Here is a 14,654-nt window from a genome sequence, read left to right on the forward strand (position 1 = left end):
CAATTTCTCTGTATGTAGCTTTCAAGTTCAGCCACTAATTCCTGTCTAACATAAGGTATTTGGTTGGTTACCATTGGCATTGAGCGTTTTCCATCCAGAAAGGACTTTGCAATTCACTTGTAAGACTTCTAAGTGTCATCAAAATAAGATTTTTTAAAAAAAATTCAAGGTAGAAGTGAAAGCAGATAAGCTTTCATCTTGGTTTAAATGTTATGTTCTGTGATTCTCTGTTGCTGAAGAAAGTCACGTGTCTTGAGAAGCCGCCAAGAGATATGCCAGTGCCTAGCTTCTATAACCTTTACGTATGCGTCAGTGAAAGCATGAGAGAATTTGAAAGAAACTGCGTGCTACAGAAGGAATCCAGCCTCATACCTCAAACTGAAACATGCAGGGGCAAATGGTGATTGTCATTGCTGTCATTGAAAGTGTTTTTCAAAGATGCAAGCAATTTCACATCAACTGAAGTAAAAACTTTTCACTGAAACTGCATTAACAAATATATACTGAGAGTCTGTTGCATTCAGGTACTGAACAAATTATACTACATTTGTAGGGATATTTGCTCCCCTGTTTTCATTCAGGTAGGACCCAGAAAGTAAATTCACCTGCCTTGCAATTCTGCCTTCTGTTTTACAATAACCAGAAAGACCAGTAAGCTTGATAATGAGGTGAATGATTGTTAGCATGACTATTCTCTTTTACCTTTTTAAAAAGTGATTTCATTTAGATTTTAAAGCATTGTTGGGCATTTGAAGATTTTAGAAGTAATTCTTTCAAGGTAATAATTCTTTCAAATATATGCCCCTACCTGGTAATGCTTTGCTATGTTATAGCAAACATATAGCACTATAACGTGCTGTTGCTGCTGCTGCTGCTAAGTCACTTCAGTCATGTCCGACTCTGCCCGACCCCGTAGACGGCAGCCCACCAGGCTCCGCCATCCCTGGGATTCTCCAGGCAAGAATACTGGAGTGGGTTGCCATTTCCTCTTCCGATGCATGAAAGTGAAAAGTGAAAGTGAAGTCACTCAGTCGTGTCCGACTCTTTGTGACCCCATGGACTGCAGCCTACCAGGCTCCTCCGTCCATGGTATTCTCCAGCCAAGAGTACTGGAGTGGGGTGCCATTGCCTTCTCCAATGTTATAGTACTAGTAAGGTTCAATTTCAGAAAAGCCTCTGAGTATGAAGCATGTTGTTATGAATGTTCGGAGCACTGATGATTCCTAGAGAAAGGGAGGAGTGGGTAGAAGAGCCAGATTAAGCGGAAGATGAACTGGACTTGTAGATACAAAAGCATGAGTAATGCAGACTTGACCTGACATTCATATGAGAGTCTTGAGATCAGGAGAACGTGTGTCATTTGAGGATATTCAGGATGAAAAAAAGCTGTGATTAATCTGCTAAGATTATTTAGTGATAACACCCCAGAGTAGGACATTTAGGACCACCCCCCCAAGATTTACCTCTCACTTTGCCTCTTTATTAACATTATGCTTTAATTTTTTTTAACTTGTCTACATCTCAGTGTGCTCAGCTTATAAAATGGAGCTATAAAAACTGTTTATCCTAAAGGTTATTGTGCTGCTCTATGTAAAGAGCAGGCATTGTTTTTTTTGATCATGTTACTTATTAGGCTTATGATTTTTCCCCCCTTGCATCTTTTTGCAGAGATTTCTTTAAGTTCCAGGAATAGAAAAGGGACTGCCAATGTGCACTTTAGTGTGGACTACAGAGAGTGCTCTGAAGAGAAGCAGAAGGGAAAGTGGAATTAAGATAACACAGAAAACAAGAGCCAGCCTTAGTTCATTGTTGGCCAACATCTTGTTTTTTATGGGTCTTTGGCTTCAAAAAAGTTGCCTACTCTTTTGGAAATTTGTACAGTTGGATCACAAATATTACAGTTCCTGATTGTAGATCAGCCAGCAAGGATTTATATGCATTTCTTTTGCCTCAGTTCACCTGTCCATCTGCCCAGTTGTTCAGCCAGCCAGCAAATGTTTACTGAGGCCCAGGTGAGTCCAAGCTAAGCAGTGGCCAACACTGAGATTAAGGAAGCAAAGAATATGTAGTCCATGAAGGTTAGATACCGTCTGACTTTCCCAGCGTTTAAGGCGATAGTGTCAGATTAGGAGACAGTATAATCAGATGCTAAATCATTTGGATGCTTTCATGAGGTCAAATTTGTCCCCCTTTTTTGGTTATTTGAAACAATTCCTTGGGAAGAGAGACAAGTAAAGAAAAATTAGCATGAGGGGCGAATCTGAATCATCTTCTTCATCCTCAGCTCCCAGTAAACATCTCTAATTCCCTGTTGATCACACTTGACCGCGCTGTGGAAAGCATGAGTGCCGGTGTCGCATCACATGTATTCGGAGGGTGTTAGTAGGAGTGCTTCCCGACCCCTTTCATGTTGTGAGGCACGTAGAAAGTGGTAACATTTTAAAGCGATATGCCACACCAAGGTAAGTACAGGTTTCCTTGGTGGCTCAGCGGTAAAGAAGCTGCCTGTAATGCAGGAGACGCAGGTTCCGTCCCTGGGTTGGGAAGATGCCTTGGAGAAGGAAGCAGCCAATCACTCCAGGATTTTTGCCTGGAGAATCCCATGAACAGAGGAGCCTGGCGGGCTACAGTCCACGGGGTCACAGAGAGCTGGACACGACTGAGTGACTCTGGTGGTTTAGCCGCTCAGGGCCTCACGATTTCATTTTCTTAAGAACGGTTTGGGCGTGTTGGTGACAGTGACTCCATGACACATTTTAGGAAGATGATGTATAGAGGATGATCCCAAAGACAAGTACTGGATTAAAAACTACTGTAGGTTTGAGGCAACTCTTTATAATAAAAAAAATAGGCTGCTTCAAGGAATTGAGAGTCCTGGACTTCAATTCTCACTTGATCACCTTTGGCAAATCATTGCTCTCTGAACCTCAATTTCCTTATCTTTGAAATGAGAGAGCTTTCTTAACTGCTTGGCTAAGATCAAGTATAAAATGAGGGAGACTGAACAAGAATTTTAAGCTGCTCTCTAGCTCTAATATGCCATGACTTTATACTATAAATCTTTGCTGTTGAGTCCACTGCTTCGCATTGAGTGTTTGCTGTATGCTAAGCACTTGGTGAGTAATTTCTATACATGGTCTAGTAGCTTCATGGGCTCCCAACCGAAAGTTTCTGCATTGATGCTAAAGGAATTGTTAAAAAAAATACATCAACTGTCACTGTCTAGGCCTGCCTGTGTGTAGTAGGTGACAGATCTTGAATGTTCAACTTCTAGAAGAAAAGTTAATATTAAAAATCTCATTAGGAGCTTTTTATGTAGTTGTCTGAGTCCTTTCTGTCTAATGTGTGTTTGGTGGGTGAGGCTGTCTAGCTGGAGGGTAGCAGAGGAGACCTGGAGAACACATGGATAATCAAGGACTGGTGGCATTATGGTAATTTGCCCACAAGGTAGACCAATTATGGTAGCATTTGTTTATTCCACAAGTGTTTTTTTCTCATTTACCACGTGTCAGATATTTTCTAGGAGCTATAAATTCAAACCTGAGAAGTTCCTGCTATAGTCAGACACAGACAGTCAGATGTACATACTGACTTGCATACATAATATATACATACATTAAAGATATCAGTCTCAGAGGGAGGGTTTTTTGTAATAAACACATTGGTAAATAATTTGAAATGTTCAAAGCACATAAATTATCCTTTCCTTGCTTCCCATTTTCCATTAGTAAATGTATATTGAGTCATGTATCAGATACATTAAAAAGGACAAAACTAAATCGCATCAAAAAAATACTTCTGAGTACATAAAAATTCAGTAATATACCCTTCTGGAAACATAATCAGATACATGCACACCAGGACACATGTACACATACGTGCACGGCTGTGGGTGTAATATTTACTTGTAAGTGTCAGAAAAGAATACTTGAGCCGAGAGGATAGACAAGCCTGGGTTTGTGTCAGCACATATATATGTTTGTGAGTATGTATCAAGGAGATTAGGAAGGAAAGACGAGAAGGAAGGAGAAGAGGAAGAGAAGGAAGGGAAGAAATAATCGGTGGTCCTAGAAGGAAGCACAGTAGTCAGTAAATTTTGCCTTGACACCCGCCCCCTCCACACACCCCCCCACACACAAACACACTCTTTTCTGTATGGCGCTGCAGCTAGATGGTTGGAATTAAGTTGTCTGCTCACCCAAATCTAACAAAATGCAAAAAAGAATAATTTCAGTTCCTAAAAAATGTAAAAATACCCACAGACATTAGAAGTGGTACTTAATGTACTCTACCAACTGTGATAAAGAAAGCTTGCTGAAAGTCCTTCCAAAGCAGAAAAAAAATTTTTAAATCTCAGGGAATTTTTTTCCTTTACTGGCCAGAAACTCATTCCAAGAAGTACCAGCCTGTCTCATTTCAAAATGCTTCCTTTGCCAAGGAAGCGGAAGTGGTCATATTCTTTCCCACCAAACTATGGATGAATTATAATTATCCTACCTCTGGTGGGACAGTGAAGCAGCAAACATCTGCTATACTGAATCCAAAAACCCACGAATGAAACTATACCAAACTGTGAATCATACCTGGACGCAGATTAAAGGATTTGTGTTGTGTTTACCTTTTTCTTGATTTTCTTTGCCATTTAAAATATGGATTTTTTAGCTCTGGCTCCATGTTCTGTGGGGAAATATATGGGTTCCATTTGTTGACTCCTATGTTAATGTTGAAAAACCTTAGCTTTAAGGCAGATGGATAGTAAAAGTTAATAACAGATTTTCTGTTTAATTTGTTATCACCTCACAGTTATCTTTTTCTTTAAGAGGACGGTACAGTTAAAGAAAATTCAGAAGTGCACAGTCTAAGTCAGGTCCTTTAGTATTTTTTTTCTTCCAATATAGTAAAAGTAACAGAGGACTGGAAAATGGTTTTTTAAACTTTACTTATAAAACAAGCAAGCTTCAAAACTACTGTTACTTACAAAATTTTGTGTATCATGGTGTTTAAGGTGGTACTAAAGTATTCACCTAAAGTAAGGAAAGGAAATGGAATTTATGCTCTTGAGTTTTAGCTGTGAAAACATATAATACTCCGCTTGATTTAAATTTGGGTGTGTGTCTTTTTATTTTCATCTATCAGAGAGCAGAAAGACAAACTCGAGTTATGGATTCAGCTCAATATGCAGAATTCTGTGAAAGTCGACACTTAAGTTTCTGTAAGTAAGCATTTAACTTGGCTTCATTATATGTTTAAGAGATTATGTGTTACAGATACACTAAAGTACAACACAATCTCTGTTCCTTAGAAATTGGTGAATTTAATACATATATGCATAGTTATAACTGTTATGGAAACAGCCTCTGCATTGTAGGGGAACCCATAAAAGGTTTTAACCCACTCTGCTGTTTTGCAGTTCTAAGTATTAAGAGGTTTTTAAAGGATGCTGGTAATACACAAAGAGCCATGTTAATTATTCACATTACTTTTAGTCAGAAAAATGCCATTTTTCTTAATATTCCCATTTAAATTTCTTTTTCGGTTTCTTAGTCATGTTTGCACTAGTATTGCCGATTGTGCTTGACCCGTAGTGGGCTGTGGTAGTACACTCATGACATTAAAAGCCCTTAATGTTAATAAATCCCGAACTTTCCCTTCACGCGTGCATACTCGTATCACCACAATAGAATGTGTCAGCAGTCTCTTCTGTCTTCGTCTGTAACCCCCTGCTGTAGGGTGTGTTCCCTGTTAGCCAAGTTAGTCCACACCTTGTACCTTTGGTAAAACTAGCGCCGTCCCGCCCCTGCACACAGCTTTTGAAGAGTACATAAAGGCTTGTGATAAATAGTGGGCTAGATTGTGTAGGAAACACATCCTTACAGCAACAGTTCAGTGATGACTAAGACTTTCAGGGTAAAGGTCAAAGAGTAAGTGTGATGAAAAGTCCAGTTAAAAAATATGACAAAGTAGCACATGACCCTTGTCTGAGAAATCATAGACACAATGGTGTCTTTAAACGACGAGCTATTATGTGGTCACAATAACAGCGTATTCAATTTGGAAAAAGAAAATGAGAGCTTCATTTATAGATCATAAAGTGCAAATAAATGACACATTTCAAACAGCACCCCATGTAAATGTCAGGAAAATATAGGAAAACATGTTTGGGGAGGTTTTTTTTTTCTCCTGACTAAATATACTTTGCAGTCTGACTAACAATTTGGCATCATACATCTGTGAAGCATTAAGTAAATGACACTTCAGATCATGGCAATTTCAGCAAATGAGAGGTTTTTGTATTGTAAATTTTAGGTTTAAAAATGGCATTCAAGTCTTTTATAAGTATAAATCTCCATTTTATAAAGTAACATTCAGTGCTATTGAACTATTTTTTTGGATCATTCTTAATTTACTTAAAGAAACAAGTGCTATTTCACAATAAAATATGTAGTGTCCTGATACCTCTTTTGTTTAAAAATCTTATTTTTCGTAACTGAGTTTTTTGGTTCATAACAACTGCAGTAGATTAAAAATTAATATTTTCCATTTCTGTATAAAATAATTATAGTATAAACAGTATCTTATACTCAGTTTTTTTTCTTTAAAGAAGAGGGATTTGGGCATTGAAAAATATTTCTTCATATAGTGCCCACAGTACTTCATCATGAAACCTTAGTGGGAGAATCTGTTTTCTGTGCCACGGTACTTACTGTCTTTGGGAATGCTCAGTCCAAGGGGCTCAGCAGTTCCAGAACTAGACTCTTCATGCCTTTGCTGATACATGACCAAGGTACAGGAATTGTGATCCAGCCATTTGTGTCTTTTTAAATATTTAATCGTAGTACTCACTCGCTGAGACTGCTGGCGCATTTAAAAATGACCTGTCTATAACTTATAAAGGCTGAGGGTGAGCTTTACAATTAGGACACTGATCCCGTTCACCAGTATTTTGGTTCTATATTTACACAAGTCAGATCATCATTTCCCTTTAAAAGTCTTCTAAAATCCGATATTAATTCACAAAGCTCTAATTTAGTTATAATTTGATAAACCTGTTTCCAGTCTTTTCAACCCCATTGTTTCATGTGTGGTTTTTGTAAACAAATACCTAAATTTTCTTTTTAATCCATCTGAGTATTGTATTATAATTGATGAGTTTAATTTATATGTATTTAATTACTTATACATTGGGGTTTATATATGCTATCTTATTTTGTTTTGAATTTACTGTGCTTTTTTATTTGGTTTTCCTCCTTTTATTTGGGTTGATGGGCTTTTCTTGATTCCATTTTTCACAAACCAGTTTGTATATTACTTATTCTGTTGCTATTATTTTAGTTGCTATCCTTAATTTTTCTAAAGCACATTCCTGGCCTAAAATTTCTTTAAGTTGGTAAGTGCAGGCATACCTTGTATTGATCTTTGCTTTATTGTGCTTCATAGATAGTGTGTTTTTTTAACAAGTTGAATGTTTGTGGCAGCCCTGCCCTGTGTCAAGCAAGTCTTATTGGTGCCATTTTTCAAACAAGATTATTTTTAATTAAGCCATGTACATTTTTTTAGACATAATGTTATTTTACACTTAATAGACTACAGTATACTTTAAACATAGCTTTTTATATGCACTGGAAAACCAAAAATTTCATGTAATGTGCCTTGTTGCAATATATGATTTATTGTGGTGGTCTGGAATCAAACCCACAGTATCTCCAAGGTATACTTGTATCTGAACTTTCCATCTCAGCCTAATTTTGTTTTTCCCAAGCCTCTGAAAGTACTTTAAAGCACTCCTTTTTGTCTTAAAAAAAATGGCTTTATTTTGTCCTCATATTTAACTGATAGTTTAGTTAAGTAGGAAATTGTAGACTAATAGTTATTGGTTAAAACATGATTCCATTGTCTTTTTGCCTCTGTTGTTGGTTAGAAATCTGATGTCTATTTGTTTTATGGTTTCCCTGTGGGAGAAAAGAAAAGAATGAAGATGTTGCTGCCAGGCCCTACGGTATATGGGGAAATTAACAGGCTGGCAAGCAGCAGCTGATCAATCTCTCTCTCTCTTTAGTCACTAAGTTGTGTCTGACTCTTGTAACCCTGTAGACTGTAGCCTGCCAGGCTCCTCTGTCCATGGGATTCTCCAGGCAAGAATACTGGAGTGGGTTGCCATTTCCTTCTTCAGGGGATCTTCCTGACCCAGGAATTGAACCCAGGTCTCCTGCATTGCCGGCAGATTCTTTACCAACTGAGCTATGACCACCATCCCTATTTATAGCTGATCAATAAATAGGTATAAAAGGAGAGAAAGAAGGAATCCCTACTATAAAAGTTTCCAGGGAGGGAACTTCCCGGTCAGTCCAGTGGTTAAGACTTCACCTTCCAACACAAAGGGTGTGGGTTTGATCCCTGGTCAGGGAGCTGAGATCCCACATGCCTCATAGCCAAAAAAACAAAGCATAAAACAAAAGCAGTATTGTAACAAATTCACTAAAGAGTTTAAAAATTGTCCACATCAAAAAAAAAAAAATCTTAGGGAAAGAAAAAATTCCAGAGAAAACCATGCCCTCTTAGGAAGGCTATTTTTGATTCACCCAAATAACAGTGATTTTGCAGAGAGAGAAGTTGCAGAAGGCTTTCTTCAGAGTACAGTGAACATCACAGAGGGCCCTGAGGGAAGGGTCAGGACTGGAAGGGCTGGTGAAAAGGGATATGGAAAAAATAATGAAATAACATGGAGGGGTGAGAGGTGAGAATGGAATGAATTTTGCCCCGATTACTGACGAGAAAGACAAAGTATATGAGAATTAACTAACCTTACATTTCCATATGAAATTATTATGTAAAGTTTATTTCCAGCACAGGCTAAAAACCAAGGAGTATCAGAAAGGATGATCCTAGGAACTTTTGACCTTTGGTCAAGGTTCTGAATAAATTTATTGATCATTATTATCGATCATTATTATTCTGAATAAGTTGATATCAACTTATCTGAATAAGTTGATAAATTTCTAGGATTCATCCTGATACAGTGAGAAAAGGGATGAAGGAAAAGGAACTCATCAAGTCTGATGCCCCCCCTCAGATCTGGTAAAAACAAACCATCATGACTGGAGGTATCTATGCCTCTTGTGTTGGACCTGCTTTTACCCTGGCAGGATCCATCTCTGAAACAGTCCTTCCCATGTGTCAGGGACAGAATTACCTAAGAATCTTCACCTGTTGCAGGAATAGGAGTAACCCAAGCAGTTTGGGAGAAGGAAATGGCACCCCCACTCCAGTATTCTTGCCTGGAAAATCCCATGGACAGAGGAGCCTGGTGCACTATACGGTCCGTGGGGTCGCAAGAGTCAGATGCAACTTAGTGACACCAAGTAGTCTTATGGGACCTCTGTGCATCTTTTCTGATGTATGGAGCAGTTTGGATCCTGTCCTTTTACTAAAGAACTATCTATCATTTGTTTGTTCTTTCATTCATTCACTCATTCATTTCTTCTAGAAATATTTATGGTGAGTGCACTAATGCCAGGCACTATTCTGGGTGCTAGGATACCACGACACACCCAGGGTCCTCACCTCTGCCTTCTCAGTGTGGAAGAGCTAACGAGGAAGCTGCCCATTCTGTTGCGTAGATGGACAGATCTGAACAAGAGCTCTCCTTTCTCTCACTTTTAAAATCAAGTGTTCAGAGAAAAGTCACAAAATACCTGTTTCCCTGTTCAGTTCAGTCACTCAGTCATATCTGATTCTTTGCAACCCCGTGGATTGCAGCACGCCAGGCCTCCCTGTCCATCACCAGCTCCCGAAGTTTACTCAAACTCATGTCCATTGAGTCAGTGATGCCATCCAACCATCTCATCCTCTGTCGTCCCCTTCTCCTCCCGCCTTCTATCTTTCCCAGCATCAGGGTCTTTTCCTTCACCATCATCCATTAGAGGGCAGACAGACTGAAAACCAGAATCACAGAAAACTAACCAATCTAATCACATGGACCACAGCCTTGTCTAACTCAATGAAACTTTGAGCCGTGCTCTGTAGGGCCACCCAAGACAGATGGGTCATGGTGGAGAGATCTGACAAAATGTGGTCCACTGGAGAAGGGAATGGCAAGCCACTTCAGTATTCTTGCCTTGAGAACGCTATGAACAGTATGAAAAGGCAAAAAGATAGGACACCAAAAGATAAACTCCCCAGGTCAGTAGGTGCCCAATATGCTACTGGAGATCAGTGGAGAAATAATTCCGGAAAGAATATAGAGACAGAGCCAAAACAAAACAGCACCCAGTTGTGGATGTGACTGGTGATGGAAGCAAGGTCTGATGCTGTAAAGAGCAATACTGCATAGGAACCCAGAATGTCAGGTCCATGAGTCAAGGCAGATTGGAAGTGGTCAAACAGGAGATGGCAAGAGTGAACGTCAACATTCTAGGAATCAGCAAACTAAAATGGACTGGAATGAGTGAATTTAACTCAGATGACCATTATATCTACTACTGTGGGCAAGAATCCCTTAGAAGAAATGGAGTAGCCATCATAGTCAACAAAAGAGTCTGAAATGCAGTACTTGGATGCAATCTCAAAAACGAAAGAATGATCTCTGTTCATTTCTAAGGCAAACCATTCAGTATCATGGTAATCCAAGTCTGTGGCCCAACCAGTTTCCCTGTAACTGTCTGTCAAAGGGAGAAATGAATAAGGTGCATTTTATTGATCTTGCCAAATTGCTGCCTGTTAACTTCAGAAGTATTCCACAGATGGGAACCAAGTGTTTGTGAGCTATTACAGCTTCCTAGTTAGATGGAATGTTACATGTCAGAGAGCACTGGGGAGATCGCTTCCTTTAGGGAGATAGCTTTAGTGGGGATCACCGTAACTCGGCCACGGCTGACAGCTTTGGATACATGCTTCAATAGCAGGACTTAATGTCTCCTGTGATTTATTTCACAGAAAACTCTCTGTATGTGAAATCCAGGAGGATTGTATCTGTCAGGATCAAAACATCATGCTTGGAGTTACCATTAAGTGTTTCACAGACTTGTGGGACCAGATTAACCAAAAGAATAATCAGTGGATTTTTTAAAGATGATTATGTTATAGATGTGATAAAATTTTGACTATCAATCTTTTCCTCTAGATTACTAGTTAAGTTAGTAATATCTAGTGAAGGCCCTATGTCACATTAGACTGCGTAGTGCTGTGGCAGTTTCGAGATACCTAACAGAAGATTCCTTGTGTTTTCAGTACTGGTAGGTATGCAGAGAGATGAGATGCGTGGTGTCGACCCACAAAACTTGTAATGTGGCTTGTGAAGTCACGAGCAGACACAGAAGGATCTCTGATAAGTGTTCAGTAAATGATTGGAATGGGGAACGTGTGTCTGTGGCCCTGGGCAGGATTCATATGAATGAAGCCAAGTGATAGGAGAGTATCCCATGCAGGGGTCAACACAAAGAAGATTAACTCAAGCCCAGGTGACATTTTAATTAGGGAATAATATAAAGGCAGGTTGGAATCATTCTGGGTGGTTTTGAGAATCACGCTTAAGAATATGGACACGTTTTTCATCAGGAAAACGTAAGCACAGACTTAGATCAGGCCAGATATCAGTTTGTTCCATTTAATTCTAAATTCACAACTTCGAGCCTGCTCAAGAAACAGACCTATTTTGAAAGGTAGTAAGCTGAGTGCGGAAGAATTGATGCTTTTGAACTGTGGTGTTGGAGAAGATTCTTGAGAGTCCCTTGGACTGCAGGGAGATCCAACCAGTCCATTCTGAAGGAGATCAGCCCTGGGATTTCTTTGGAAGGAATGATGCTAAAGCTGAAACTCCAGTACTTTGGCCACCTCATATGAAGAGTTGACTCATTGGAAAAGACTCTGATGCTGGGAGGGATTGGGGGCAGGAGGAGAAGGGGATGACAGAGGATGAGATGGCTGGATGGCATCACTGACTCGATGGACGTGAGTTTGAGTGAATTCTGGGAGTTGGTGATGGACAGGGAGGCCTGGGGTGCTGCAATTCATGGGGTCGCAAAGAGTCGGATACGACTGAGCGACTGAACTGAACGGAAAAATACATTTCCGTGTGTTCCTTTTTCCATCACAGGTTCTTTCTTCCAGGATTTTCTTTCCATAAGAATAAAGTTACATCAAGCAAGTGATTCTTCTGACTATTGTTAGAACAGAATCATGGTCAGTGATAAGCTATTCTAACACACTGTAAGAAGTGCTAAGCATTCAGTGGTTTAATGTACTTTTAGACAGCAGAGATATGAAAGATGCAAATGTGTAAAGGCATTCTTGGAACTAGAATATATCTAGACACTAATAAGATTTTTTTTTTAAATTGCATTTTATGCACATTGTTTTCAATAGATATATTTTTCACTTTGTGATAGTAATATGCAGTATTAAAACACTTCAAAAACTAAATATTCTCTACTTTTTTTTTAATGACTAGCCAAAAAAGGGTCCAAATTTCGAGACTGGTTGGACTGCGGTAGTATGGAGATAAAGCCCAATGTTATTGCTATGGAAATTTTAGCATATTTAGCGTATGAAACTGTGGCACAGGTAAGAACTTGAATCTGTCGTATCAAGCTGCATGTAGCTGCTTTCTCCTTATTCCTGTCCATGATCAATTCCTCTTCCACCTGCTGCTCTACCAGGACTGAAAACAGCCATGAGTTCTCTTCTATGATAATCTCACTATTTGCTGAAATTTAGGCCAATTATGGAGAAGGCAATGGCACCCTGCTCTTGCCTGGAAAATCCCATGGACAAAGGAGCCTGGTGGGCTGCAGTCCATGGGGTCACTGGGAGTCGGACACAACTGAGCGACTTCACTTTCACTTTTCACTTTCATGCATTGGAGAAGGAAATGGCAACCCACTCCAGTGTTCTTGCCTGGAGAATCCCAGGGACAGGGAAGCCTGGTGGGCTGCCGTCTATGGGGTCGCACAGAGTCGGACACGACTGAAGCGACTTAGCAGCAGCAGGCCAATTATGTTTCTCTGCATCCTCAGCTCCAGTGGGTATTAGGCAAAAGTGACTGTTTCTTGCAACTTTAGCCAAACCAGAAACTATCCTTGCCTAGTTTTCGTCAACATTGAATTCCAAGTACACATCTCTCTTGCTTAGAGATTATTTTTGGACTTTGAAAAATACCTCTCTAGAAATGTACAATCCACTGAGTGCTTCCCAAAACCTGAGTCTGGAATCACTGTCCTCTAGTAGTTTCTCAGAGCCTGGTTCTCAGACTGCAAGTATCAGCTTCCCCTTGGTTCTTGTCTAAAATGTAAATTTCTAAGCTACATCCTAGAGCAGCCGTACTGAATTATTATTGACTCTCAGAGCATGGAACCCAGAAATCTGTATTTTAAAATGTTTTCCTGGAGATTATAAACTTTGAGAACCACTCCACTAGGAGGTCAGACTTTATCCTTTGTGTTCGTGAGTAGGTCCACTTACCAGCCATAAAAGCATACCTTTATGTCCACAATACAGATTTTTTAGGCAGACCATCTTACTAATAACATTTGGGATATAATTGCTTGTATGTAGTTTTACTGTTTCAGTCACCTTGGTGACTGTTTCCAGCTCTGTGACTTTCTTATTCTGATCTTCTAGTTGGTGGATCTGGCTCTTCTTGTGAGGCAGGACATGGTAACCAAGGCAGGAGACCCCTTCAGCCATGCCATTTCTGCCACCTTCATTCAGTACCACAACTCTGCTGAGGTGAGTATTAAAAAATCTGGCTTTGACACGTCTGTGGGTTTTTTTTTTCCCCCCTCATGTCTGGTATTTACATTAGTAGTTCTAAGAAAAAGATTATGTAGGAATATATAGCCTTCAGTCACAGAATCTTAATACATTCAACATTCAAACAAATACCTACTATGTTTCAGGCCCTAACAGTCCACTTAATGCAGTGATTTTATCACCTTCTCTTAGCCTTATTTAGCATTCCTGGCCCTTCAGTGAAAGAGTACCTCTCATTTCCATGGGAGATGAACACTTGGTTTAGTTAACTGAATAACATGAAGAAAAGTTATGTATTTAATTTTTGCTTCAAAGATGAAAGGATTATTTTATTCATGTAATGATAATTCCTGGCATTATTGATGGTTGGACTTTCCAGTTATGGATCCATCTCTAAACATGATCTAAAGAAATACAGCTCCATGTATCCTTTGTGGTTTGATTGATCCAATCATGTAAAAATCAGATCCTTTCTATATTCAGTTTCTGTTGCTGGGATCCCCACCTGTGGGGACTGTGGAGTCTTCTTTCCAACTTTAAGGCTTTGTATAATAAGTGTGTATCATTTTTGGCATAAAAAATAATTGCTGTAAACAGCATGTGCCTAAAAACCATAAATGTAACATCTAGTTAATGAATTTGCAAATAATCTGTCTTTTTTTTACACTAACATAAACATCAGTTTCATATAATTCAACCTAATGACCATAAAGAGGGCAGCAAGGAGGTTTGGTTAACATTCACATGTATAATATGAAGTGAGCCTCAGATCAAGTTAGGTGAAACCTATAACCTGAAAGTGGCTACTAAGCCCCTTTGAGAATCCGAAGAAAACTGTAAATCCTTTCTCCATAAATACATGTGCACATTTTGTATACAACTTCAGGGCATTCAGAGACTCTCTGAAA

The 14,654-nt window shown here is 39.3% G+C and overlaps 1 protein-coding gene across 3 annotated transcripts in view; it reads left to right on the plus strand.

Moving 5' to 3' along the window:
* SUPT3H (SPT3 homolog, SAGA and STAGA complex component) overlaps positions 1–14,654 on the plus strand; it is a 411,938-nt gene that overhangs the window by 293,914 nt on the left and 103,370 nt on the right. For all 3 annotated transcript variants that reach the window (XM_025261004.3, XM_025260996.3, XM_045162913.1), the window contains 3 exons: positions 5,137–5,212; positions 12,446–12,558; positions 13,615–13,722. In XM_025261004.3, coding sequence (XP_025116789.1) covers positions 5,137–5,212; positions 12,446–12,558; positions 13,615–13,722 — 297 coding nt within the window. The remainder of the gene's footprint in view (positions 1–5,136; positions 5,213–12,445; positions 12,559–13,614; positions 13,723–14,654) is intronic.

Source organism: Bubalus bubalis, chromosome 2, assembly GCF_019923935.1.
Source record: "Bubalus bubalis isolate 160015118507 breed Murrah chromosome 2, NDDB_SH_1, whole genome shotgun sequence".
In the NCBI taxonomy this organism is placed as follows: domain Eukaryota; kingdom Metazoa; phylum Chordata; class Mammalia; order Artiodactyla; family Bovidae; genus Bubalus; species Bubalus bubalis.